The sequence below is a fragment of the Haplochromis burtoni genome, unplaced genomic scaffold (assembly GCF_018398535.1).
Source record: "Haplochromis burtoni strain Fernald_Lab_line unplaced genomic scaffold, NCSU_Asbu1 Contig_12, whole genome shotgun sequence".
In the NCBI taxonomy this organism is placed as follows: domain Eukaryota; kingdom Metazoa; phylum Chordata; class Actinopteri; order Cichliformes; family Cichlidae; genus Haplochromis; species Haplochromis burtoni.
Genome location: NW_024582373.1, coordinates 2,047,248 through 2,069,994, shown reverse-complemented (window position 1 = coordinate 2,069,994; position 22,747 = coordinate 2,047,248). Strand labels below are relative to the sequence as shown.

General features: G+C 40.7%; 2 protein-coding genes across 4 annotated transcripts in view; one reads left to right on the top strand and one right to left on the bottom strand.

Annotated features, from left to right (window-relative positions):
* The window catches only part of mcu (mitochondrial calcium uniporter), an 80,768-nt gene that overhangs the window by 25,016 nt on the left and 33,005 nt on the right, over positions 1-22,747 (bottom strand). The window lies entirely within an intron of this gene.
* LOC121811829 lies at positions 404-7,952 on the top strand. 2 transcript variants are annotated; one of them, XM_042215237.1, is made up of 7 exons: positions 404-2,969; positions 3,050-3,130; positions 3,716-3,769; positions 3,853-3,952; positions 4,047-4,091; positions 4,861-4,926; positions 7,051-7,952. In XM_042215237.1, exons 1-7 carry the CDS (start codon positions 2,967-2,969, stop codon positions 7,269-7,271), a joined length of 570 nt encoding a protein of 189 aa, XP_042071171.1. In that variant the 5' UTR covers positions 404-2,966; the 3' UTR covers positions 7,272-7,952. The 2 variants fall into 2 exon arrangements, with proteins under 2 accessions (XP_042071171.1, XP_042071168.1); XM_042215234.1 differs by having other exon boundaries at positions 404-3,130.

Here is a 22,747-nt window from a genome sequence, read left to right as displayed (position 1 = left end):
CATTGCAGCATTGCAATTTTTGAACTATATGTACTTAAGAAAAATCTTGGGCCACTCTTCATTCTTTGTATTTTACTAGCTATATGGGTATAGTTCTCCAGGCTTCTTGAAGGACATTTAAAGGTCCTCTTTGGCTGTTTCTGCATTTTGTTCTGTTCAGTCAGATGACTCCACACTGCTTCAATAATGTTAAGGTCAAGTGATGTTTTAGTGACAGTCTGCTAGAAAGAAATTACCTACAGATAACATTTAAATTTTATTTTTTTCTAAGTTGTCTATGTGGGGACACAACACTGGTTCATCTCTCAAGTTAGGAGACTTTTTTTTCTTTTCTTTGAATGATTCATAGGTCATTGTTAAGTAGCTTAACAAACAAAAACATTCCTCTGAAAATGGTCAGGTACAAGGACTGGACTCAAATGAGTGAAAAAGTAGCCAATGTCCAAAGAAAAACTTTGAAAGACCTTCCGAATGTCTGGAGAACTATTGCTCAAGAGCACTTTAGAAATTACAAGTCTGCCTCCTTGGAGTAAAAATGTAAAGTAATGAGAGAGAGGAAAAAATACAGGAGTTTTCATCCAATTATTTGAACAGCTCTGTTCAACAATTATTTTACAGGTTGTTTTTTGAGGGATTTTTTGTATCTTGTTTGACACAAACATTTGACATTTGGTTGTCAGCTGTGAATTCTTATGGTAGTGCTGAAATGGTATCATCCAGCCCTAATTTTTACTTGTTAATTTTATGGTTGGGTTGAAACTATCGGTAAACAAGTCTTTCTGTATACAAAGCTAAAGTTGTTGATGAAAATGACTAAATCCTATAACCCTTCATTAACCTGGTAACAGTTCTAACAAATTAAAGTTCACTTTAATGAAGCTGTTAAAGGGGTCTCACAGACGGTGTAAGATTTTCACACCTGGGTAATTATTCTTGCAAATTTAGCTATAAATGTCTCTATCTGGTTTTTCAGCTTACCAGTGAATACCTGCAGTCAATCTCCAAGGTGGCTGACACCTCAGAAGCTTCTGGAAGTTGTATTGAAAGCACTGATGATGAATATATTCCATCAAAAGACTCACGGAATGAAAGCAGTTCAGAGGGATCTGACAGTCCTGCAAACAGGGTCCCATTGTTGAAAATTAAGAAAACAAAGAAGTCACAAAAGACTTCCAGAAGAAAAGCACTTCCAAGTACATCTTCGGGTAAGGACCATGAGACAGTAGAAAGTGAAAGCTCTCAACCTAACCAGGGAAATATTTTTGTGATGAAGCTGCAAAAAAAGAAAAATGGGGCTAGAGTATACAGTAAAAAGCATCACTGCTTATACTGTCCACAGGAGTGCCATAAAATGGCAAGGCACTTAATACGCAAGCACAGCAGTGAACTGGCTGTAGCAGAAGCAATCAGTTTTCCTTTGAAATCAAAGGAGCGCAAACTACATTTTGACCTCATTAGAAACAAGGGGAACCGTGCACATAATATTGAGGTTCTGAAAGCGGGCTGTGGAACACTAATCCCAAGTCAGCAAACTAAAAAACCAGTGAAGCCAAATGACTACATGCACTGTGTTAACTGCCAGGCACTGCTGAAAAGACATTCATTATGGAGACACATTTCAAGATGCAAGCTTTCACAGAAATGCAGCACAGCAAAACCAGGCAAAAGTCGGATCCAGTCACTTTGTGCCTTTGCACAGCCTGTCCCAGATGGTGTCAGCAGAAAGGTTTGGGAACTGGTGAATGCTATGCATCAGGATGAAGTCAGAAACATCATCAGAGAGGAGAAAAGTATCTTGCGACTAGGAGAACACTTGTATTCAAAACATGGACATGACAAGACCAAACATGAGTACATCAGACAAAAAATGCGAGAAATGGGACGGTTACTTCTGCGCTCACGGGAAGCAGGGACACTGAAAAAAATGGAGGATTTCTATGTACCTTCAAATTTCAAGTTTGTGGTTCAAGCAGTAAAGGATGTGGCTGGCTTTGATGAAGACAAAAACATCTACAGAGCTCCATCATTGGCTCTGAAACTGGGCCATAGTCTCAAGAAGATTGCAGATATTCTTGAGTGTGAAGCAAAGATGGCAGATTTTCATGATGAGGAATTTCTTAAGAATCTGAAGAGAAGCCGGGATCTTTATGAGAAGAAATGGGATGTGTGTGTTTCATCTCGTGCCCTGCAAACTCTAAAAGAAGGAAAATGGAACACTCCTCAACTCCTCCCTTTCACCGAGGATGTAAAAACCATGCACATGTATCTTGATAGGTACAGAAAAGAATACCAAACCAGACTTGCCAGTGATCCCAATAAGAAGAACTGGTCAATGCTGGCCAATTTGACTCTTTGCGAAGTGATACTGTTTAACCGGAGGAGAGAGGGTGAGGTATCAAAAATGCCACTAACTGCATTCACCCTGCGAGACACTTCAGGAGTCCATTCGGATTTGGCAGTAGGACTTTCAGAGTTGGAACAAAAACTTTGTCGCCATTTCCAGCGCATTGAAATAAGAGGGAAAAGGAACAGAAAAGTTCCTATCCTCTTAACACCAGACATGCTGTCCTCAATGGAAGCCTTGGTTTCACATCGGCGGGCCTGTGGTGTGTCTGATGAAAATCCCTTTTTCTTCTCTAGACCTGAAGCAGACACTCACTTCAGGGGATCAGATGCCATCAGACAGATTGCAAAGGAATGTGGAGCGAAGCATCCAGAAACACTGTCCTCAACTAAGTTGAGAAAGCATGTGTCCACATTGTCCACAGTCCTAAATCTGAGAGACAATGAGATGGACATCCTCGCAAATTTTCTAGGCCATGATATCAGAGTCCATAGGGAGTACTATAGACTGCCTGAAGGAACACTTGAGTTGGCTAAAGTCAGCAAAGTGCTCATTGCTCTAGAACAAGGCCGACTGTCAGACTTCAAGGGAATGAGCCTCGATCAAATCCAAATTAATCCCAATGGTAAACAAAATGTTCTTATATTTTTTATTTCAGAGTAAATGTCTTTTGTGCTACATGGTTTTCTTATCACTGCTTTACAGAAGAAATGCAGGAAGATGTGGAAAGTGATCTTTCAGAGACGGATGCATCAAAGGAGTCATCGTTCAGTTCCTCAACATCGAGTAGGTGACAGGTTTAACTGTTTTTTAGCATCCAGCCATTTACTGCATATAAAAATAGATGACATGATGGTTTTTAAATCTGTAGCAAAAAACGTGGAATCTTATAGTGGCAGACTGTTAACAGAGGGGACAAACTAAAACCTCAAAGTACATGTCAAATTGTTCCGAAAGAGTTTCTCTCATTTTACTTAGTTATCACATGAATGTATGTTCAATTGTTAAATTTTCTGATCAGTTTGGTTTGAAGTGTACTTAAATGTTATAAAAAGGCTGTGATCTGTCAGTATTGACAGCTGATTTCAGTTAGTTTCTGGCAGGCAGATGGACAAGAACTGTATCCCTTGCTGCACTGCCCCATCACTATTGTGCAGACACTTGGTCGAAATGACAAGCAACAGATGTCTGCGCTTGTTGTTATGGCTTAATATTTGAAAAGTGCAAAGATGTGGAGACATGCCATTCATCTTTACATACAGTTAATACCTCTAACAAAAAATACATTGTGTAGTGTAAAGGCTGAATGGGCACGGAGTTCAACCATATACCATTACTGACAAATTTGACTTTTGACTTTTTTTGTCAAAGGATCCCAAAGATCGAGAAGTCAGCCAACCACTGAGTTTGATGAAACACCCACAGGTATCCAGCAGACTAACCAGATGGTACCTTTTTAAATTTTTTTGTGGGTTTTATAAACACAGAAATTTAAAATTTTTTAACAGGATCCTCAACACCCAAGAAAAGAGAGGAGACGGGATCTGACATTGACGACCCTAAAGAGGGTACATCTCACACCCACCGCACACCCTGTTTTCACCTCAGGTACCTGTCTTAATTTAGCCTCTAAGCAAGCTTCACAAAAACCTAAAAAACAATTACAGAATTTTGATTGTGTGCTATCTCAATTTGTTAATAGGAACTTCAAAGGAAAAGGAGTCTGACACTGATGCCACTAAAATGGGTAATTTGCACACAAACTACAGGACTTTAAGTCGGGCACCCCCCCCCCCCCCCTTCCTTTTTTTGAAACCTGCTTTTACAAATTGGTAGAATTAAACCAAACAGGAGCACAGAGAGTATAGATGTTCTTCTTTTGGGTATATTTCAGTTGTGCAAACCTGAAAACCTTTTGATTGGTATGACTGTCTAGAGCAGATTTCACATAATCCACAAGAAAAACATAATTTCTGTAATTGTAACTGGATGTACTGAATGTACTTTAAAAAGTAGGTTAGAAGTTTTTTAGACTGATCATTTTCAGTATCCCCTACCAAAGAGCCTGATAGCACTATTGTTGCCTGTATTGTGTAACTTTCTTTGTCCCCTTGCGTGCTTATTACTGTTAGCTTTTTCTATTGCTGCTAGCTGCTTGCCCACCATTTTATTTTCAAGCCACGTCAGTTCAGTTGGCATTAATTCTGTATATAGAGAACCATGAATGGGTAAAATCGTTTGTTTCAACCTTTGTGATTGTTTTCCTTCAAGAGCTCTGCCAAAAAAAAGCACATTCTTTAACTGAAGGAGACTGGACTAGGTATTTGACTGACAGTGTAATATTGAAACTTTTCAAATATTTTAAATTTTAGCACAGATGAGTTATGTAGCAGGGTGATAAGACTGTACTGCATTGCAGTCACAATTTTGCACGTTTTTCAGTATTTGTCTTCTCTGTTCCAGGCTCACAAGGTACATATTTTTTCTACTTACACAGTTTACTCTTCTTCTCATAGGACCACCAGGATTCAAGCAAGGACAGTGGACCACAGATGAGCCTGATGGTGACCACCCTACTACAGGTATCCCACAGACTGAGGCTTGGCATTTGCCCACATTTCTTCTTTACCCATTCCCTTTTCCACACAACAGCTAAAAAGGCTATACTAAAATAAGCACTGATTTGCTTTCTCACCCTAATAATTCTTTTATTTCAAAGTTGTACAAATGTTCTTAGTACAACCTATCTAGACTTGATGATGACATGATGATGAATTAGTAATGATTAATGTAACAAGGCAGTAAGAAAAAATGGAGGTATTTCAGTTCAAGGCTTTCGTCAACGTTACAGCAGGTGAAATGTGTGCCAAATTTATTAAGGCTGACTACTTATGGGTGATTATGTGGTTATTACTCTTGTCCAAAATGACTGTTACTGGTCAAATAATTTACTGTTGTTACTTAACAGAAAAACACTTCTTCCTCTGTCAGCTCTTTTTTGAGAGCTCCAGTAGGTGAATACTTTTACCTGAAGCAACCAAATTCTTACAAAAGTCTTTATGTCATGTTAATTCTGGACAAGATCATTCCAGGAATCAGGGCTCTGTGCCAGAAAACATGTTTGGCTAAAACTAGGTAATCCAGGTTTTCCATTTCAGAGTGAGGGTGGATGCTGAGTCAGACCCTGTAAACCTAACCTGCAGGATTTCTTTGACTCCTCTCCTTGTCCTGGTGTATCTGAACTGGCTGACTTGCATTTTTTTTTCTTTTTCTCATCCATAAAGTTGCCATCAAAGGTCATAGTTGAGTGGTTTATTTTGCAGAAATGTACATTTTTACAGTCATTGGGAGACGTAGTGAGATAATAGTTTGTACTTAACAAGACCGCATTTTATAATGATTTACCAATGTAAGAATGGAAACAGAAATGACATCAGATTTACTATCAGTTAAAGATGAAATTTATAGCCCATTTTCTAACTCTGGATGGCAGTACAGCTGTTAGGCTGGTAGTTCCCATGTATTCAAACATTTCCTGTGCGTTACTGTTTAAAAAAATCTTTTTAATAGCATGTAGTGAGTGTCATCAGATATGATACGCCACAATATGTCATTTTTGATGACAAAGATCTCATACTGATGCAAAGAAATACACTGGGTGCATCCTAATTCACTAATTTTCTTGTTCTTTTTTTTAAATTGAAAGTTGGTTTGATTCTAACTCTTGCAGGCCATCTCAAAGCTCGTATTTGATGAGTGAGGCAACATTCACAGAAGCAGGCTTCACAAAAGTAGTTTTCCATCTGACAAGCCACCCTATTTATATATTACTGATATTTTTATTTATTTATTTATTTTTTTGAAGTGGCTGAGCAAACTGGTCTAATCCATCACATAATCACTGAATTTCATACCAATGATGGGGTGTTGGATAAAGTCAGTCTGTCAGCAAGAAACACTGATAACTAAGTTATTTGTTATTTCTACTAACAGGCAGATCGTTTCTAAGCATCTGATTTGATCTTTGAAATTTCATTTTTGTCAACCATTTAAATTAAATGGTTTCTAGTATTATGAATATACTAGAATATTTTGTATTATTTAAAAAAAATTAAGTTCACAATTAGAACTTAAGTACATACTGACACTAATTCTGTAAGTGGATTCTGTCTCTGAGCAGGATGCAGTATGAATCCAGATGGCAGCTTGTTACTTATCTACAGGTGCTAAAGTGATAGCAGGCTACAGGGAGAAAACATTGCTGCTTTCAAGTGTTTCTATTATTGTTATTCTCAACTGTTAAAGCTGACTGACAACTGAACTGTGGTTAGCTACCTCACTTGTTAGAAGTGGATGTTTCCTTAGATTTTCTTGTATCTATCCTCCATCCTTCTTGGGAGGTACTAAGAAGCAAGGAAAAAATGCAAATGATAGAAAAGTGTAGGCAGTTTCAGGGACCTAGGATGTATCCACATATAACTGTGATAAAGAACCTAATGTGTAATTTGCCTGTTCACTGACAGATTTATTTTATTAATATTCTGAAAATTCATGATTTAACTGGACCCTCAACAGCTAAGAGGAAACCGTGCAAAATTTAAAAGTGATTACTCTAAAACTGAAGCGTCTACCCTTTTTAGTTTTGCCTTAATTTATCTTAAATTAATTATTACAACTGTATTAAGTCACTTTCTTTTCTATTTTAGGAACATCAAAGAAGAGGACTTGGACATCAGCTGAGGTCCATGCTGTGGAAAAGACACTAATGTCCTTCATTGAGTCTGGTAAAGTACCAGGAAAGTCGGAGTGCGTTGCCTGTATTGAGGCTTCACCGAAAGCACTTAAAAACAGAACCTGGACAGGGGTAAAGTTCTATGTAAAAAATCGAATCACTGCAATGCAGCGTAAAGCTGCAAAAAGAGTTTAACAGCCTGTTCTTAATTGTTCATTTGTGCCTTGTTTGCCCCTTTGCAATGTTTTTACGTTCTGTGCTAGAACAATGTTTTTGGACGTCAAAAAAAAAAAAACATTTGGAAAGATTCATGTTCCATTTGAATTAGTTTTAATTATGTTTTGAAAAGGAAAAGGCATTCCTGTTCGGACATGTCTAAAAATGCCACCTTGCTTATCAGGGAGTACTGTCTTATATATACTTATATTTATACTTGTATATAATATGATATATAGAGATATAGATATATAGATAGATATATGTATGTGTGCGTATATAGATAAACACATACACTGTTTGTTGGATGTAAGGGGCTGAAGGTCTGACTTTAAAAGGCTGAAATAAATGTTATGTGAAGGCATAAACTCAGATTGTTTGCCCATTTCGTACAGTAGGTGACTTCTTTTAACCGTCAAATGTGGTTTGGTAAAAATATTGTTTTGTTTTCTGTTAAAGCAGATCTGATGCTTCATATCTGATGAAAATCAACTGACAAACTGAATTGATTTAAAATTATTTTATTTGCATATGTTCAGTCATACCAAGTAAAACACTATAGAAAATGTTACCTTTTGCTCAACTTTTACAACATTCTTAAATTTCATAAGTAGTGTTTGTGTAATTTCATAACTTCCTAACTAATATTTTAGAATCAGATTTAAAAAAAATAAATTAATAAAATAATTATCTGGCAGTCAGGATGAGATTAATAAAACAATCCATCCATTTTCTTCCACTAAACCAATTCAGGGTCTCAGTCATTATGTAATATGATGGTAAGGTTTCATGGATCAGTGTTGTTGACTGTATGCTCATAGACACATGACTGGTCCCCAGTATCAGTAGACGGGTCATGTCTGGTCCCCAGTAAAACAAAAATTCAGGTTTAAAATTTATTTGAGTGTGTTTGACTTTTCAAGTCATTTTTAAGTTTAGATGAATTTATTATGAATTTAGGAGTGAAAATCATGTCTTTACACCCTTTGGAAAGGGTGGATCCCATCAGGCACCTGTCACTCATTGGACCCCACGATGTAGGAAAAACAGGTATGTGTGTGTGTGTGTGTGTGTGTGTGTGTGTCCTAAATGAGAATACCAATTGCCAAGCACCAAGTAGAGCCCAAACAGTGATTAGGTTTCTGATCAGATGACATGCTGAGAAAGGGCTTTTGGCTCATCTGGAATAACTGCACAGTCTGCAGAGAGCACTCCAGCACTGCTTTGTTCATTCATTAACTTCAGCTATTCGAAAGCCAGGAAGATTTCACGGAGATACCCACAACAGCGTCATCACCAGCCCACGCACCCGCTGGCACAAAGCGCCATCACAAACATATGCAAATATGGCACGGGCACACGTGCACGTCGATCTGTGGAGTGACATGTATGCGTGGATATACCTCTGTGTGCTTGCAGGTGGCCGTGTGTGTGTGTGTGTGTGTGTCCAACCCGTCTGTTCACCAGCCTGTTTGTCAGCGGTAGTTGCAGTTGCAGCGACTGAGCAAAGCTCCCGCGCCTCCACTCCCCTCGGCACACAGCCACTGAAACGCTGCCTGCAATATTTAACAGCGTAGCAGCAGTCAACAGCACAGCAACCTTGGAATCAATGTCACACACGGTGAAGGGAAAGGGGGAGAGACAAAGAAAAACGGGCTGAGGAGATGGGCAGACGGGCCGCGAGAGAGGGGGAAAGAGGTGTGGAGAGACGGGGAGAATGAACGTGAGGATAAATGGAGGGGTGGCGGGGGAGCGATGGAGATAAATGGAGGCTGGAGTAAAAACGTGCGAGTCACAAGCTCGCTTGCGTTTCTGACCATGTGCTGCATATACTGTACCCTGCAGCAGACAGTCCCTCCCCACCCGAAACGTGACTGTGGAGTGTGTATGTTTGGCAGGGATGGCGGTAAGAAAGAGAAGGAAGACGAGGGAGGGAGGGAGGGAGACTGAAAGAGAAAAGCTATGAGTGAGAGGAGCACGAGAGGGGAGGGATGGGGGGAGTACTGCTGATCACTGCAGTAAAGGAATCCCTCGTCTAGAAAGGGGGGTTGCCCCTCGAATTCACCCTCCCTCCCTAACCGCCTCCATCTCTGTCCGACTCACACAGAATCGTGATGTGCAGGTTCTGATCTCCTTCAACTCTCATCAGCACCGTGCTCTATAACCACTGCTGCTTTTTACCACAGTCCATATGTGCACGTCTACATTTTGAGTGTACTAAATTCACAGTAAGCAAACAGAGACCCAGAAGATTACATAATAAATTCCTGTAGAAGATTAAAAAAAAATGTTGATAACAGGAAACAGCTGTGTCTTTCCCAGCTCTCGTATTACACAGCAACAGTGAAGAGGCATGAAACCGATCTGCAGCAAAGATAAATCATCCTCACAGAGAACAACCTCACATACAAGCGCCAGGCTTCAGGATGGAGGAGGGCGGGTGCACGGGTTACTACATGCATCGCTGCTACATCGACATCATCCCTCCGCTATGTTAGTTGTGTTTAATTCCAGCAGCATAATGATGCTCTTGTTTTTAGTTCAGGTCAGGTGATGCATTTGGAGAAATTTGCAAGATTTATTAGCTTCCTCCTCCTCTGGCGCAGCTATACAAATTCATAAGTTGCTAGCAGAGCTGCTCTGAGGGTGGGTTCACACTACTCACTGATGGTTTTGTTCATGCCAGGGGAAAAAAATTAAGAAACAGGGCTATTTTTAGTTTGATATAAAGAAATCTGGTTATGCTACATTTGGTAACCGACTACTGTGTACACAGCGTGCTACTTCTGTGGCAGTACTCGACATTTTTACCCACAGCCCCATCAGATGAACTCAGCTACTTCAACCCCGGTTGGAAAACCACAGCAGTAGCTTAGATGTGTGGGCAGCACTTCTTTTGTTTAAGCATTGCTATTGCAACTGAATCTAAACCCAAGATGACACTGCATTTTAAAAACCTCTTCATCCTTGCAAACACATCATTTTAACTCCAGACACACCGCGGGGAAATCACCGGCTCCCGAGCACGGCTGCAAAGTGTGCCTGTGTGAGCGCAAATGTGTTACAGACACCGGCGCTGAGGAATAATGTTGGTGACATAATTCCCATTTCACGGTGCCCTTCTGGAGGAGTGGAAACCTCTGCCATTTATCTGCACAATGACTGCATCCATCTATGTGGTAATGTGCTGTCCTGGGTTGTGGCTACAGAGCAGATAACGTGGGCACATTCGTAGCACCCATGTTGATTCAGTATAAAGAATAGATTCATCCTGGGCTTCATTGAGCATACACACTGAAATGATCTTTTGTTTTGTTTTTTAATTTCATGCCTGCATATCAGACATGTTTAAAATCCTTATTTATGTCCATTTTTACCAGTACAGAATCAGAACACACAGATCAATTTTGCAGTAATCATTCTATCATTCTGATAGACGAGGGTCAAGGCGAGATGAAGATCTGATTCCCGAGAAGCTGAAGTTTGTAGGAGGTCACTGCACAGTGCTGTGCAAGAGTCTTACGCCACTCCTTATTTCTTTATATTCTATTAGGAAAACGGGAAAAATGTGTAAGCATACAAGCTTGAAACTCTTACAAGCTTGAAAGTCAGCATTTGGTATGACCACCCTTACTTTTCAGCAGTCTGCACTCTCTTAGCAAAGCTTGCTTGTAATTTCTTTAAGTAGTCGTCATTAATAGTTCTCCAGGCTTCCTGGAGTACATTCAAAGGTCTTCTTTGGACTTTGGTTTCCTTTTGTTTCATTCCTTGGTGATGATGATCTAACACTGCTTAAAAAATGTTGAAGTCTAGGATCTGGACAGGCCAATCCAGGACCGACTGTCTTCCACCGATTGTGTTTTTCTTGGCAGTGTGTTCGGTATATCGTTCCTCACAGTTTCCCTTAAGAATGGCTTCTTAAAAACCGCTCTTCCAAACAGTGATCAGTGACCATTTCTGATGAGGCTTTGGTGAGCAGTAGATGGATCGATTGAAGGGCCAGATGCATCTCTCAGGCCCTGTGTCAGGTCTTTGCTGGATTTTTATTCTATTTCTTAAATAAAGGACTTTGGGTTCATGTGCTGTAGACAGTTTTTAAGCCTGTCACTTCATTTGTCCTCCACTTGTCCAGTTTCCCCAAAATGTTTAACATCCTTAGATATGCCAAGTTTTCAGCTAATAGTTCTTTAGAAATTATTTTGCTGGTGCAAAAATATTATTTAATTCCCGTCAAACTATGCCATTTTTTGGCAGATTTGCTAAAGAAATTGAACAAATTACAGTTATTTGTTGGAGTTAGAATGAAAAATAAAGATTGTCAGGTACAAGAACTGAATTAAAAATGAGTGCAAAAACAAAAAACAAAAAATAAAAATAAAACATGTTGTCCGAAGAAAAAGTTTGAATACCTTCAGAACTATTGTTCAAGAACACTGACAGGAAAGTCTGGCTCCTTGGAAGTAAAATATCAAGAAATGAAGGGTGGCTCAAGACTTTTGCACTATTGTTTGCTAAATGTGCACATTGCACATTGAAGAGACAGGACAGGGCACGCAGGGGGTTGGCAGTGAACGCATCGTGTCTAAGAGGTGCACCCGTAATGTTCAACACTTAAAACAGGGACGAATGTGCCACCAGTTTGCAATATATCACAAACAAAAAGCAGCGTCACCCATGCTGATTCAGCCTTACAGGGCCGCTCCCAGGTGGAATCCCAGAGAAGGCAAATGAGGTTTACGAGGTATTAAATTGAAAATCCACCACTTCTACCACCTTATCACCTGCTAGAAGGAATGTCTGTGCACAACGATCGCCGTTAAGATTTCCAAGTCTTTCCTGAACCTCGTGTTTCTGGTTTTATTACTCTTTTATAGCATATTAAGAGACTGCTGACTGGAACAGCTGAAAACCCTTTCTTCCGCTCAATCCCAGGAATGTGAAGAATGCCTTATATTCTCAAACAAGTAATTAAATATCGACAATTATGTAAAAGGACAATTTTTCTATGAATTTCTATATTCACTGTTTAGATAAAAGCATTTTTAGTCAAAACAAACAAAATGAAGCCATTTAAAGTGATAAAATAAAGCATTTTTCCACACAATGAGCCATAAAGTTAAACTTAAGGTGAACTGACATGAATGAGTCTTTAATTTAACAAATCATTAATTACGGAGTGTCTACTAACGAGAATGTCTTTTGCAGAGCCCAGAGGCATCGTTAACGTAGCAAATCCAGAAAAATCCTCATCAGTTTATTATCAAATTATTGATTTATTCTTGAAGTGAACAACAGTAAATAGGACAGAAAAAAAAGGCCATCTCATGCTACGTCTACTTTCTATATTCTGCCTTAAGGGCAAGATCTCGTCCGCTCGGCCCCTTGAAGCCCAGATTTCTCCACTTTGAGCCTAACAAGTTGAAAAGCACAGCTGTGCCCCTTCCAAGGCTCTCACAAATCACTGTAGGCACACAAGCGAATCGTCCCACCCCTCAGAAATACACCTCGATAAGGTGGCCACTCAGCAATTGCTACAGAAGAAAGCGGATTTGAGAACAGTGTGACAGCAATCACCGTCATTTTTTCCAGCCTCAGCACAGACGAGCTTATGCAACAAAGGAAAATGCTGCCTTTTCTCTCGGCAGTGTTCCTCGCCCAGTGAAAGCCATTAACAGATATGAAATCGGCAGTCGCATTCTTGAACGCCTCGGTATTAAGTAATCGCGACTCGCACGCCGACAGGGAAACGGTGTCAGAGCAGAGTGTGCCCCACAAAAGCCCGTGCCGATCAGATCCCTGCACTGCAATGCAGGGTAGTGAAAGCAACCCTCCCCTGATTAGGATATCCAAACACCAAACCCCTCCAAGATAGTTACAGCAAGACATAAATAATTCCGGCTTAATTGCTCATTCCATTTCAATAAACTGCCTTAAAGGACTTGAACATGCTTTGGATAATTAATTCCAGCTCATAGCCCGCTTAATCCACGAGATAACATCTCAGAAGTGAATGAATCAGATTGTTGACGTGCGGGCCCAGTTTGACCGTCATACCCCTATCACCCCCTACCCATCCTCCCCTCCCTGAGACCAACAACACTAGAACCTGATGCATTATTAAACAGCAGTGCAGGCTTTCACGCCTCTACTTGGAAGACAACAGCTTTCGGTTATTGTGCTCCACAGCGCTGCTCCTCAAAGGATTCGATCCCGACGAGAAGGACCGGCACTGTTCTTGGGCTCACATTTGAGAGTATGCAGAAATTAGTGCTTGCACACACATCCATGTGCGTGTGGTCAGCGCGACGGCACACCGAGACCCTCTTTGATGGTTCATGCACCAGATGGCACTAGCTGCTTGTGTCAGTGTTTTAATTTTAGTCACGCAATACTTTTCCTCTCAATATGCCATTTCAGACTAGTAGGTGGAACTTTTTTCTTTGTTGTTTTTATCTTTTTTTTTTATCTCCCCCCCTCCAGCTTTATTTTTCTTCTCTTAGAAATAATTGAGAGTATGCAAATCCAGTTTTGCCTACACACAGTTTACACACTGGCCCTGATCTCACCGGTGACCTTAACAGCATCGATTAAACCTCAAGAGTGTGAAAAGGTGGAGGTCTGTAGCTCCTTCACGTTACACGTACCACACGCTCCGATCGATGCCGCTGAGTAAGCAATGCTCAGTTCTTATTATCTTCCCAAATTTCCTCCTCCAATCACCAGCGGCGTTGGGAGTATTTTTCTTATCTGTACACACTTTCCACCGTTATAGGACCCCTCTGCGAGCAGAGCTACACTTTGCACTGGCATTACCCAGTTTCTAGGCGCATTAATTATAGATGGGTAAAACAGTCGTTTTGAATTGAGAAATAAAGTAGCTCCCATTTGCTCTCTCCAAGACTGCACAATGCTCCTCTGTGGCTACCACACTAATTGTTCCTACGGCTGCTGCTTTGGGCACAGAAGAAACTGCGACATCGTCCCCAAGTTTGTGCCAAAGTCTATCTACTAAATAGTCTGTCATAAAGGACGACTTTATGGAATATGTGGAACTTTTATCATATTTTTTTGTATTGTATCATATCTAAGCATTCATTAGTTTCCAAAGTGTTCAAATAACAAAGCTGACACAAAGGGGGGGGGGGGGGCTCAATCTGTGGATGAGCTAAGAATACCACAGCATTTATCAAACCTTCAAATTCATAAAACTTCAATCAGGGGTTCCAGATTAGAGCCCAAATATTAGACTGTCTTTACAGAGTGACAGATGAAACCTACTCTCTAAGAAAAGAAAAGGTTCTGGATGGCCATGCATCGAGGAAGGGATGTGAAAAGATTCTTCCGTATAATAAAAGCACATTTAAATACATTTACAATCACCTAAAATTGCCCTTGCTTTCAATTAACTACCAATTTGCCACAGACTATTTAACCCTACAGCAGCGCTGTCTGACACCAAACAAAAAAAAAAAGATGGCAACAGATTTTTCTGGCATCTACTTCCAAGGTGGAGAAGACAAAGATCTGATGATGTAAAGACTCCAGCATCACTTAAAGTATTAGGGAACTTAGTAAAGCTGATACCAAAAAAAAGCCAAAAATCCCAACGTGTCATCACAGGATCTGCAGGTAACGCGTGGATTTGTTGATCAGTGATCAGAAAGGGATTGTGCAATTTGATCTCCAAACAAACAGAGTAAAAGTGCCTTTTGCCAATGAGCAGGCAGGAACACGCAAAGCCTTTATTCATCTCTGTACAGACAAATCAAAGACAGAGATGTAACAGCAGAAATGTGTGGTGCCGTGAAGTCGAGTGTTTTTATTTTGAAGCTGCTCCCATGTCCCTGTCTCAGTGACTGAGCAGCTTGCAGTAAATGACTTCACTACGAATCTGCATCAGTCTTGAAGTTGAGCGTAAGGCGGATGTTTTAAAAGGACAATGATCTGATCAAATGACCACACTATAGCTAATGAAGGATGAAATGGAGACTTGTGTTATGGCTCATATTTGGTGAGTTTAAAATGGGCAGTACATGCAAAGAAACTGTAAAACACCTTGAAACAACTGAAGGAAATCTAGATGAGAGAGTGTTTAAAATTTGCAGTAGGGCAACGTCGAAGAGACGAGTGCAAAATACTTTTCACAGTATGTTTTAAAGTGTTTGCGTGTCCACATGTGCCAAAAGGCAGTTTCCATGGGATGCACTTTTATGTGACTGTAAATGGTCCAATAAGGAGGCACAGACACAATTTTCTGTGGCAAAAACATTCCCCTCTAGGTTTCAGAGTTCATGGTCACATTTATCAAAACCCACACTGAATAATATATCATGTTCAGAGCACGCATTAGTACTAGGTCACCACCAATTTATCTCTCATCACTGATGCTTAGAGGCACAAGATGCTCCACTTTACCCTTCTGTTTTATCTTTTGCCTGGCTTCCAAAATCTGACCGTCAAGTTCGGTTTCCGCTAACGGTGAAATACGCAAACTTTCTACCTTGAGACTCATAATACCCGTAAACATGTTTACTTGGTTGAACATTAAGGTCATAAAGCTTTATATTCCAGGTTACGCCTTTCTGAACATCTTGCACACACACAGTAACAGTACTGTTTTTCAGACTAAATGAAAGAGTTACAATAATGCTGTAAGGGATTGTCCAGCAGTTAAGTGAATGTAGTGAGCTACACCATGGCCTACAGCTTGAGATCATTTTTGGCCTATATTTACATTAGCCAAACGTCCTGTTCCCATTGTACCCATTGATGTATTATTCAAACAGGAAGTTTGGATCACTTTGATAATGCAGAAAATTAAGAGCAGCATTTTCTTTCCATGATATCAAAGTGTATTTAGGGACATTTATTCACAATGGAGTCCTGATAGTTAATTCTTTGGAGTTATAACTGAATCTAAAAATACATGACACTTCTGCAAAAGAAATTTTGACAGGCATAAAGGCAACATCTTATTATCCTCCAAGACATAGGTGACATATAGACAGCTGCAGCACTAGTCGCTGACCATTGATTCGCATAGCACCACTATTGTAGGCTTTCTATTGTTAATACATGTAAAATATCAGACCATGACATTCACTATCTGTATCTTTGTCTTATGTCTCTTTCTCCCAACTGTCCTGTGCACTCGAGTAGGTGCCTAACTAATCATTAGATTTATCAGAAATGAAAATAACTGTAACTGTCCTTGGGGAGGATTCAAATTTACAGGTGGCCTTGAAGATGCATGAGGGTATGTCTGAGACGGGCATGGGTATCTTTGCTGGTGCGATTGTCATAACAACAACCTTTCACTTAGAAGGGAACCTAACCAGGCTAACCTAAGCTAGCTTTCTTTTCCCAGCTTTATTCATATAGAGCTGGGTAACGTCTCACAACATGCTGGACTGCACACGCAACCGTCTCATTTTGTCAGGACTGGTGCTCGAAAAGTCCTCGACTTTAAACGTAAGCAGCAGATCACAGCAACACATTCAAAGTGAATGAGCAGCACAGCTCGGCACAAAAGCAGAAAATGTTGAACCGTGAAACACGTAGGCGCGGTTCTTCCTCCCTAAATCTAAGCTGATCCATACTCCTGTTATATGAATGCTTTTTAGCAGCATCCATCCTCAACTCCAAAGATGTGAGTATTTAAAAGGGTAAAGGAAATGCAACGCTTTCATCAAGCTTTTCAGTTGAGGGACTAATTAAAAACGTCAGCTGAGACAAAACATGAAGTAAAGCTCAACAATGAAAATGTCAAATTTAAATTTCCAAGGCAGCCAGGTGGCTATTAATCCTGACTGGGTGCATTGGGGAGTTTCTGGTCTTTCTTCTCAGAGAAATTTGCATCATTGTTTGATTAATAGGGCAGACCAGTGAGCTAGCCTGCTAACACTGAAACCATCCACCTGGCCAGAATGCAGGGCCCAAAGATGAAAGAGGAGGGTAATTATAGAATTTACAGGATATACCACAACAAATTATATAATTTATCTCCCGTTATAGAAACAATGCAGTTTCTTTCTTCATTTGGTGACCCATTGAAGGATTTGCAACACATTATTAGAGAGGCGCGATTACCATAAATGGTTAAGAAACAACTAGAGCTGTGCCTGTTTCACCAATATTCCCTGGGTTTAGAGTAGGGCTGCCACAAACGATTATTTTGATAGTCGACTAGCGACAGATTATTTTTGCGATTAGTCGACTAATCAGATCTTGCATTCATTGGATGTACAACGTACAGCTTATTGCACCAGCATGTATCTGCTCTTATATAACTATCATTAGCTTACAGCTTTAAGTGTTTAAGGTATGTGCTAACTAAAAATAAAGACAAGATGATGATGATGACAAGATGTTTATTAAATTTTAATGACATTTGCAGATTGTTTCGGTGGAGTTTAATAAACTCAGCCGTCTGCTCCTTGCTATCTAAAATATAACGGGACACCGGAGTATATTATCGAGCATCTCACACTTCTGATAATCAGTTGCCTGGTGACGTTTATTCAGCTGTGTAAAAACTATAACTTTAATCTCAGCCAAACCGACTTACTCAGGAACAAATAAAATACTGAAAAAAGCCAAACAATAACATTTTTAAGTTGTCTAAGTGACTTATATATATGTTTAACCTGAGGCAGTGGGTTTGAAAACGATTTGCCGGGAATCCGGTGTTCTCAGCGGCTCTAGTGAGCCTTGCCCCCGGCTAGCCATCGAGCTAGTGGGTAACAGACGTCTCCGAAAACGTCAGAGCGCTTTTTGGAAATATGTGGTGTCTTGATAAATTGAGCAGATATTTGAGGTTTACACAGCTACATTCTCGCCTGAAAATATGTTAACCGTTTATTTTGTGACCCAGAAAGATAATAGGAGTAATATTAAAACTAACTAGCTGCCACCATTGTTGGAAACTGAGCTGGGCTGCGCTATGAATTCTGGGACACAGCTTCTTCTTCTTCGGGGTTTAACGGCAGCTGGCATCCTTGTACATGCAGTGCTGCCATCTTCTGTTTCAGTCCGTTATTACACTCTTAAATCCTGCTATTATTCCTGTGTCTTTTGGGATCTTACAAAGCTTCAAACGACGCGTCAACTATTAAATTAGTCGTCGACGATTTTGATAGTCGACGTAATCGTGACTAGTCGACAAATCGTGGCAGCCCTAGTTGAGAGTTGACCTGAGAGTCCTGTGACTCTGCTCTCTGCAATCATGCAAGGTCACACTGAGGGCAGCGCCCGGTCTGTCACAGACCAATGTGAACTCCTCCTCAAGCAGCATCAGTTATTTATGGAGCAGAGCCTGAGAATGCTTCTTTTCAGGAACTTTGACAGGCTTTCCCCTCTGTGACTGTGTCCATGCCTTGAATATGACTTGGATGCCAAAAGATTAAAGTTCACCCGGCAAAAACAGGGTTCTCTAAAAATGCCAAGAATATCAATGCTTGGTCTTAGTCATCTCACTGTTCAGCTAGTACTGTTAACCATCTTGCATTATCAGGGGAATAGTCCACAAAAGTCTGGACAACAGAATTCACAGAAATATTTTTGCTTCTTGGATCGGTCAGCAAGTCTGCCTGAGGTTTTATTTAGCCGTGGTCTGCGTGGACATATTGCATGCACATAAGCCAGCGAACTGAGCTCACGAATGCCAATCAGACACAGATTGGAGCAGACACTTCTGAAGGAGCTGCGGCACAGAAACACACAGCTCACCTCATGTGGGCATTTGCTGTTACAAGTCCTTTCATTTTTTGGCCTCAGTGTTTTCTAACTGCGATGCTGTTTTTCCAACTGTAAGCGTAATCAAGGCGGGTTATCTTTACAGCCCGTGTGCCTGACTGGCCCTCTGGCCAACGTGTTTGGTGCCAGTTTCCACTTTCACCACGGCCTTCTGCTAGGCCTAGAGAGGGTGTGTAACACCATATGCCTCTTCTGTGCCTTCCCTAGCTTCTCCTTAAAAATCAGACAACGAGGAGTTTAATGCTCTCTGTCTGAATGACCCAGGCGGGGGTATCACTGCTAAGACTTGAGGTGACAGATATCTAGGTTTGAGAAAAGGCTTAAAAATTAAGGAAAATCTGCAGTGAAATCTTTGAATTACAATCTGATGAGGTTTTGATGAGGTTTCAATACCTCAAACATAAAATGCACAGATTTTTTTTCATATAAGCCTTATATGTGCAGTCACCCCCTCATGAACCAGGAACAACCCTGTGTACTGCTTACCTTTTTACATGCATGAATGGTAAAAGAATAATGGTTATTACACTCCTCTCACTGGGAGTATAATACACAGAAGTGAAGCAGCACTTCCACTTCTGGAAAAGGTACGTTTTGAAGTACATTTCAAGAAGTGAGTTTTAACAAATTTGTGTCACACAGCAGTAAAATAATGTCGGCTGCCAGTGCGAACCCTCCGTCTACTAGTAGATTAGTTATCGTGTTCATGAAGTTAGGCGTCCGAGCTGCCCCCTTCCTGACAGCATAATGACAATACCCTGGGCTAGAAACTATACTTTTGGAACTTACAGCATAGCATGACCCATGGCCATCACCTGGACTTACTGTTTGGGGTTATAAAATAATTCTCATCATTCAAGAACCATTCGACTTTTCTCTTTAGCTCAAAATGGCTGAGGAGTTACGATGACGTGGACACTGAAAAAACTAGGTGGAGCTCATTTCTCTGTCTGTGTTCAGACAGCAGGGCTTTGTGAATGCTTCATGCTAGCGCGATACACCGAATGCCCCTGTCAAGCTTGTCTGCTCCTCTTTCCAAAACCATTTAAAGTTTGTATCTAATGGCGTTACGGTCATTTAAAAACCACGTGTAAAACTGGCCTGCCAGCATTCCCGTGGGAAATTAAGGGTTAAGACCTCGTTTTTAAATACTCACCAGTGATGAGATAAGAAGCAGCCACATTCTCACTCTGCATTACAAAATGAGTGACTCAGGCAGACTGTTAGTACTGAGCACGTCAGGAAATGACGCAGTAGGTGTACCTTGTGTGTTAACACGGAATAAAATAAGTGTTAGAATAAATAATGCTGACTGTTTGTGATTGGCAGTCTACAGTAGGATTTTTTTTTTTCAGATAAAATCGTGTTTTCTGACATGGTACGTCCAGGATTTTACATTTGGGTCCTATTTGTCAGATTTTTAATAACAACAAACGCTTCACTCCAGGCCTTTCACAACTAGCATCAAATATTCACAGGCTCTGTGCCGTGGGGCCATGTGGAGAAGCAGCTTACCCTCATACAGACTTTGGACAGCAGAAACTGGGCCGGTTTCTGTGAAGCTACTGTCATGTCACCCACCTGCAGAGTAGGGGAATCGAAGTCACAGCAGTCAAATAAGCAGACAGCCCAGTTTTCAAATCTCAAAGGGTTTCTGGGCAGCAATGCGATGACGCCTGCGGGCGATGTGATGGCCTCTGCTTTACAAGCTACTGAAATCACACGTCGTGCTGACTCACCGACCAAGCAAAGCTGACGATAATAAGCGGCATCTAGTAGAGTACGCTGAAATGAATGACGGATCAGACCGCATTGCCGGCGACTCCTTAGTTAAAGCTTGTCACTTTTCCCCTCATATCACCTCCTGCTCCTCCTCTCATCTCTGCCCTTTTATCCTCCCAAATGACATCGTGACCTAAAATCAAAGTGAGCTAGTCAACATCACTGATGCTCGGGAAAAAGGAAAAAACAAAAACCTGTCTCCATATCTCTCTGCCCTCACGCTCCTATCCACAATCTTAATCCTCATCACCAGTATGCTGCTCATCCTGCCTCCTCTGCTCTTCTACTCAATCCTGTTCCAATGCGATTTGATTCTCGACCCTCCTCAAGGGCCTACTTCACTGTTCGACCCCCCAGCACTGTTTCTACCTGTTTGCAACTCTCCCTCTCTCAATTCTGTATCATCAGATGTTAGAGGAGGTGTTTGGGCAAGTTGCCTCCCGCTGGCAACTAATTTTTGCAGCTCTGAAATAATCCAAGTGAACCATGACGTTAAACACCTTCCTTTTATTTATTTTTTTATAACGGGTGTTAATAATGCGTATGTGGAGTTAATCACCTAGAGCTGTTATTACTACATATTAGAGGTTTAACAGCTTCAGCTTCAATCAACCTCTGGCAAGCTGACCGACATAGCATGACCCCAGTTTGATCACTGGTGTTAAGTGGAACAAAGACAGCCCTTCAATAACAGCACAACCCGCCTTTTAACACAGTTCACAGGGTTTTAGACTTTTTTTTTCTTAGGCCAATTATTTTGTGTTTTTTTTTGTGTGTGTGTGTTTTTTTTTTTTTTTTTATTGTATTTCATATTTCATATAATTAAAATGTTGCTGCAAGTCACCCTATACCATCACAGGAAGTGCAGTGAAATTAATACACTGAAATAATCTAGTCCTAATGCGATTACGTAGGTTAAAAAAAACAGCAAAGTGGAGCCCCTATAAACACAGTATTTAGGCTGTGGCTGTGGGATTATGCACATTTCAGCTAACATCAAAAGATCCTCAAGAAAAATTATTCCTATTCAGACTTCTGTTACATGGATGCCAACATCGTGTTTACATTATAAGGAACACCTGCTTGTAAGAAAGAAGACTACTAGATTACACAGAAGCTGGTTAATAAATACACTCACATGCCACTATATTAGGCATGCCTTGATAGTACTGGCTTGGACCCCTTTCCTTTGGCACTGCCTTAATTCTTTATGGCACAACCACAAGATGCTGGAAACATTCCTCAGAGATTCTGGTGCATGATGACATGACAGCATCGCACAGTTGCTGCAGATTTGTCAATTGCACATGCGTAATGAATCACCCATATTACCACATCCCAAATGTGCTCTGTTGGATTAAGATCTGGTGACTGTGGAAGGAATTTGAATCTACAGACATGGCATGCTACTGGAAGCAGCCACCGGATGGGCAAGCTGTGGTCATAAATAGTCACCAGACATGGTCAGCAACAACAGTCAGCTGGGTTGTGGTGTCTGAACAATGCTTAGTTGATATTGAGGGGCCCAAAGTATGCTAAAAAATATCTCCATTACACCATTACACCACAAGCCCAAACTGTATAGGGCATCATGACTTCACGTTGTTTCAGTCAAATTCTAACTCTACCATCTAGCGCTGGTTATTCGAGTTACAGATGCCTTCTTATCAGGTTGAAGCAGTTTGACCTTTAGCATCAACGAGGCATTTTTGCCCAGAAAACTGCTGCTCACCAGATATTTCCTCTTTTCCTATCTGTTCTCTGTAAACCCCAGAGATGGTTGTCTGGGAAAAAAATCCCAGCAGATCAGCATTTTCCGAAATACTCCAACAAATCAACATATCTTTTCTACTTCCTGATGTTCAGTTTGAGCTTCAGCGGGTAGTCTCAACCATCAAATTGCTGCCACATGATTGGCT

Coding starts and splice junctions, on each gene's coding strand:
- LOC121811829 (XM_042215234.1), top strand. CDS start 3,008: ATGTCTTTTGTGCTACATGGTTTTCTTATCACTGCTTTACAGAAGAAA. Junction 3,131..3,715: donor GTTCAGTTCCTCAACATCGA/GTAGGTGACAGG, acceptor TTTTTGTCAAAG/GATCCCAAAGATCGAGAAGT. Junction 3,770..3,852: donor GTTTGATGAAACACCCACAG/GTATCCAGCAGA, acceptor ATTTTTTAACAG/GATCCTCAACACCCAAGAAA.